This window comes from Mytilus californianus, unplaced genomic scaffold, assembly GCF_021869535.1.
Source record: "Mytilus californianus isolate M0D057914Y unplaced genomic scaffold, xbMytCali1.0.p SCAF_3, whole genome shotgun sequence".
Taxonomy (NCBI): Eukaryota; Metazoa; Mollusca; class Bivalvia; order Mytilida; family Mytilidae; genus Mytilus; species Mytilus californianus.
In genome coordinates this window covers 62,151,443-62,157,442 of record NW_026262679.1, presented here as the reverse complement: position 1 = coordinate 62,157,442, position 6,000 = coordinate 62,151,443, and the positions used below count along the sequence as shown (strand labels likewise).

The following is a 6,000-nucleotide window of genomic DNA, read 5'->3' as shown; positions in this document are numbered from 1 at the left end:
ATCTTGTTTTTACGGTATTCCGAAAGAAATCTTGTGAAAATTAATAACGCACCTCTAAAAATTGTAAACTACATACGATTATGTCGAGATAACTTATACTAATCACCTTTTTTAAATACGATCTTCAATTAGTTTTCACATGAGATATCAAATGATAACAAACTGATCAAAGTACATGTACTATTGTGTTATCTTTTTGGAGGTATATATTTAAGTTAAATGGAGTGGATTCAAATTTTTACCGTTTTACTTATTTCCGGTAAGTTTCTAAAAGGCCTTAATTGTAAGAAAAATCTTTTATCAATTTTACGCTTTCCTTTGAACAAATAAAAGTTTAAGGTATAATAAATTACATGTATGTGAATGACTTGATAACAATGTATTCAGTCTTTGAATATGAAAATAGAAATTGACATGTTGCTGTTCACCACAATGAAAGATGTAGTCTTGAACAATGACGACCGTAAATGCAGATAATATTGTAGGAGTTTCTTATTCTTGACCTTTTATGGCATACTATACGGAATGGGTTCGTTCGCTGTTGAAGAGTGTACGGTAATTTAATGCTTATTATATACGGTATGCATTGCTCTTATTGTTGAAAGTTTACAGTGATTTGTAGTTGATCATATCATTGTCGTCCGATCTTTGGTGGGTAGTTCAACTGTTGTCTTTTTGGCAATCGTACCAAATCCCCTTATTCTTTTATTAATGTAATATACCTTGGAAAGTAACACAAAAGGTTTTTTTTTCGTAATTTTATTAAATTAATAAGAAAGTTCTATTTACAATTCAAAACATCCATTTGGCATATAATTCTTTTTCCATTTCAAACTACCAATAATCTTTCTACCATTTCAATCTCGTGTATACATTCAGCAATAAGTTTCTCGATCATAGGCACTACGACTGCATCTTCTTGTTCTTTCTTTTGTGAGTTTTCGTGTTTGTCGTTTTCCTGGGCTATTACACATGGATTATCTCCCTGTCCTTTAAAATCGTCAGAACAATCTGTTACTACAATTGTTGGAATAGCTATGTTTGATGATACGGATGACACATCTATTGTTGATGTTGTTGCAGAATCTTCCGATGTCAGGAAATAAAACCCCCATTTCTTCCCGCTAAAGAGTGCATTTCGTCTTATCCAACCGAAACCAACATTTCCGTTCATTAAAGACAATTTTAATTTGACTTGGTAACCTGTTGTAATAAAAAAAAACATATAAGATACATACTACTAACACAAATATATTCATTTACTGGCAAGCATGATTTAATTGGCAATTTGATTAAAAGGAGACGCAATTGACTTATTTTTCTTCCAATGATTTTTTTTCCAAACTCTTGGCTCTGCGCTTCGAACGCAATAATGGAACAGAGAATGGACATATGGTTTCTGAAGGTTTTTAATTGCTTATGCTTCTGTAAGAACCAAGTAGATAGTGAATTTGGATGATCAATTATGATTTATTCTTTTAAGTCAATAGTATTGATCTATCGATACAATTTTGTTATTATATAATTCAAAATCGGTCGATTGAGGCATTCCATCCTTACAATTGATAGTTTAACTAACCTGCTTTGATGTTGACGATTCCTCTGCTCTTTTCTTCACGTGTTACTGGTTTTGTGCGAATTCCGCCATTTATGGGGAAGAAACAGTCATCTAAAATAGTTATAAAAATGAAACATTAGATTAATGAACTATATTGTAGTAAAAGGTTTTACTCTCTTTTAACAACTAGAATATCTTTGCAGACAAATCTAGTTGGATTCTCCTGTTAGTTAAATCTAACATATACTACTATGTAAACTTTCATATGCAGTTACTCAGAAACGACAGTTCTAAATATCTGGACGGATTCTCTTAATTAAGATTTGCATTCTATTTAAATGTTACGATTGATAGATTTTTGTTTGCCTAACGTCCAGTTGCAAATATTTGAATTATAATTTGATGCATATTGAGGACGAAATAGTGTTTATATGTGCTCTATAACTAATAAAGAAAAAACAGACATTTTGTTTATACATGAAAGAAGAACTACCTTGACGCTCACGACTGTCTGTCTTGGATTTCTTGAAATAGTTTCCATTTATCATTCCTAGTACTTCGTATTCACACTCCTCGTAGTATATCTCTGCCAATTTTTCACAGAATCCAGTGGCTTGGATAAAATCCTACTGAACAAATCTTGAATATAATATTGCTTAAATACTGCAGAGAAGATTACAGAAGTTTAGAAAGGAGACAGTAAATTTTTAAGTTTTGATAGAATTTGATGGGTTTCTGTACAACGTGTTATATTTCTGAAAAATTCTCCATGAATGATTAGTCTTCTTAATGTTGTTGAATTACCAAAATATCTCAAATTGCAATGCAGTTCTTCATAAAAAAAATTCATTTGAATTCTCATAACTTAATCTCTGTTAAAAATCCTAAAAGGATAACAACTACAGACTGTTGAATTAATTTAGTATCTATGTGAATGAATACTTAATGTTTTTAAGTAAAGTATTTCTGAGTCTTATTTGAAGTATACAAACCTCAGGTACTGGGGTGTTGTAAGTGGCTGATGTTATCATATATAACTTTTCAACGATGTCATCGATGTTCACTGTTTCAAGTTGTTGATCAACCAAGTTAAATCTGAAAAATAAATCATAGCAGGTAACACACTTTATCTTCAGTTCCACGCATGACATTGGATGTCTTACCGGTTTTTTTTTTTTTTTTTTTTTTTTTTTTTTTTTTTTTTTTTTTTTTTTAAGTTTTATTGTACTCTTTCTACAAATTTCCGGTTACATTGTAAAGTGAACTGAGTTTTTAAAGTTTGGTTCATAGTAGCATAGAGTTGTAATAGACATAATTTATGCATTGGGCAATAAATCCCAAAACCATCAGACAACACATTTAAAAATACTAGATGTAGGTCAATACAAGATAAATCCTGCCACCGTCATATCCTGTTAAAAGGGAAAACTTCACAGAATAATTTAAATTTCATACCCATCTTGTTCCTTTGCCATGTGTGCAGCCTCTTTCATGTCAATGTATGCCTGGGATAGGCCATCTTTCATTGTAGAAGACAACTTTTCTCGAATTGCAGCCACTTTCTATAAGAAAGAAAGAAATATTACTCAAACAACCTGACAGTAACTAACTCGAAAAGACTTGCATGAAACCGTGCAAATATGGGACCGCCCGATTTGTAGTCTGTTGTTTGGAATAAAATTAAGATTTCCAGAACTCTGCGTTCAGCAACGTCATGAACAGTAAAGAAAAAAATATCATAACCTTGTGCAAAGAAATTTGATGGACGAAGCTTTCAGAAACTTATCATAATACACATTTTACCTGCAAAATAGCTGTCCTAAGTTTCTTCTCATCATCCATTTTTTCTTGGAAGCAAACTAGTATAGCTCTGTAACGTTTTGCTGCCTCACTCTGCTTCACTACTAGATTATCATATTTGGTTTGAAGCTTATTGGTAACAGCTTGTCCTTCATCATTGTTCTTGCTCAGGAAAGTGTCCAATCTACTGTTCCTGTGTTTCAAGCGTTTTTCCCAGAACCAACAATCCTTGAAAAAATAAAAATTAGACAAAGAACATAAGTTAAGAAAATAAAGGTTTTAGCCAAACATTACCTACATGTTTATAACAATTCATTGAAATCCTAATTTCGAGCTCATTTGGTGATGTCATCATAATGGTTTTTTTCACAATTTTCTCTTACATTAAAAAACTTCCGATGAAATGTCGACATCCTCAATACCAAGTACTGATCCTTCTTTACTGGCAATTTGATTAAAATTTTAAAAAAAATGGTACTCATTTAATGTTTAAGGATGTTAAGTTGAATTGTGATTTGAATAGCCAACATAGACTGTTTATTTATAATAAAGCTCTCTTATCTTTGAGTTCATATGAACAAATGGTCACTCTTTCAAGATGTTATTTTCATGTTATAATGATCAAATATGAATGTCGCATTTTATTGTTGATTAACATAATTAGTTTCAGTCATGTAAAACTCTACAAAGCAAACGTGTACTGTTTTTATTAAACTTACCTTTTGTAAAGCCCTGAGTCCTTCAAGACAGATGAAATGATTCCTTATTTTACGGCTTACTTCCTTTTCTATTTTAATAATATCTTTACAAATACTAGTATCAAATCTGAAAGAAAAGAAAAATGGGGGTTGATATAGTTTTGTGATTTCAATGAAATTTGGCGATTTTTTTCTGTAGATTTTGTCTTTATCTTGAAAACAAAGTTCTATCAAAAGTTAAGCTAACACAAACATTAAATATACAATAAAACACGTTTAACCTAAATCATATATAACTATTAATCTTGTACTCACGTCACGTCAAAGTTTGGTATCTTTTCTTTCATAGCTGCAACTTCTGGTGTCTGACAGTGTAGAAGAAAGGCGGTGTTACAAAGTGGCGCCAAAAAGTCCTTCATTTCTACCATACCTGTCGATTAATTATTTTAGATAAAATAAATACAGACAATTATACATCTGAAATTATTTAGTCAGCCTACTAGTGTTTTAGTTCGTAATCTTTTCATTTCATCTTAGAATTTCAAAAGTTGATAGAACCGAGAATGACAATGTTAAATCAGTATAAAAAAAAGATACGGGGTATAGTAAGTGAGACAGCAACCAAACGACACAAAAAAACAAAAAAACTTATAGAGGTACATATACGCTCTTCAATAATAAACAAACATTTATTAAGCTATAAATAATACATAGTCTATAGAAAAGATAAGAAATAATTTAATAGAAACTACAAAGATCAGAAATCATCTACATATCCTATAAGGACATTCACATCAAGATATAATTTAAGATAACATAAGACGGACCATTTCTATAGTACTGCAGAGGATTTGTTTGCCACAAAGGATCACTTATTTACTTTTTTATCACATTTATATTCATCATATTTGGGTTATTTCCACAATATGAAAAGGATCAACTTATTAGAAAAAAATTATTTGCTACATTACAATGATATATACCGAAATTGTCATTTTCCTGGGAATAAGCCATTCTCTTCGCTACAAATATTGGTGCTGACATTCCATTTATTGTAAATGCTTCGACTGTATATTCCTTCAGAAGGCTACAGTACCATTTGTACTGGTCAATTCTAATCGGGAAAAAAATCACCAATAATTCGTAATAAATAAGATAAAGATATACGTTTAGCTATCCGGTGTTATATTTATATATATAAATATATAACTAATCAATAGCTGTATAACTATCAACGAATAAAAACATCTAAAGGAATGTTATATGCAATATTTTTTATGAATATGATAATAGTTTGTCCGTTATCATGATAGTTAAATAAAAATGGAGATCTGAATCTCCAAAGCACACAAAAAAGAATATGGACACTTAATTCAGATATACTTGCAATATTTGCATTATTTATATCTTTTAATTCGCAAAAATCATATAAGTAAAACTATTTGTTTTTGTTAATTGATAGCAACAAGGAAACACATTTCCGGTATCTGAAAATTTCGTAGATAGTTTTTAGATGTTTAAATTACACATTTTCGTAAAAAAAAATGCAACTGTTATCTGTGCAAGTCCTAAACCAATAGGTCTGATGTTAGTCGTCTTTGTTGAATTGTTACACTTCATTCTGAAGTCTCTGAAAACTTAGAAAACCATGCCAACCAACATTCATTGTCATCGCCTTTGATCTTTGAAAGGTAGTTGTTTCATTGCAATTATACCATTTCTCATTATCTTTATATTAAAATACAAACTTATAAAGTTGATAACCACAAAGAGTAATTTAATACATACCTGATAAACTGCTTCAAAACGAAGTCAAGTCTTGACAATGAAATACTCTCCATCTCTTAAGATTAATCGATTTTATTCTGCAGTTCCACTAAGCGTTCTCTTTACTACTAAAGCGGCAACACTACTGAACGTCGTCAAGGTTCCACAGTTTGGACA

The 6,000-nt window shown here is 30.7% G+C and overlaps 1 protein-coding gene across 1 annotated transcript; it reads right to left on the bottom strand.

Moving 5' to 3' along the window:
- Positions 1 to 809: 809 nt before the first annotated feature.
- Positions 810 to 2,648, bottom strand: LOC127734972 (uncharacterized). The gene is made up of 4 exons (XM_052245026.1): positions 2,551 to 2,648; positions 2,052 to 2,184; positions 1,580 to 1,669; positions 810 to 1,203 (listed from the first exon to the last, which is right to left on the bottom strand). The coding sequence occupies exons 1-4, from the start codon at positions 2,587 to 2,589 to the stop codon at positions 830 to 832; spliced, it is 636 nt and encodes a 211-aa protein (XP_052100986.1). The 5' UTR covers positions 2,590 to 2,648; the 3' UTR covers positions 810 to 829.
- Positions 2,649 to 6,000: the final 3,352 nt, after the last annotated feature.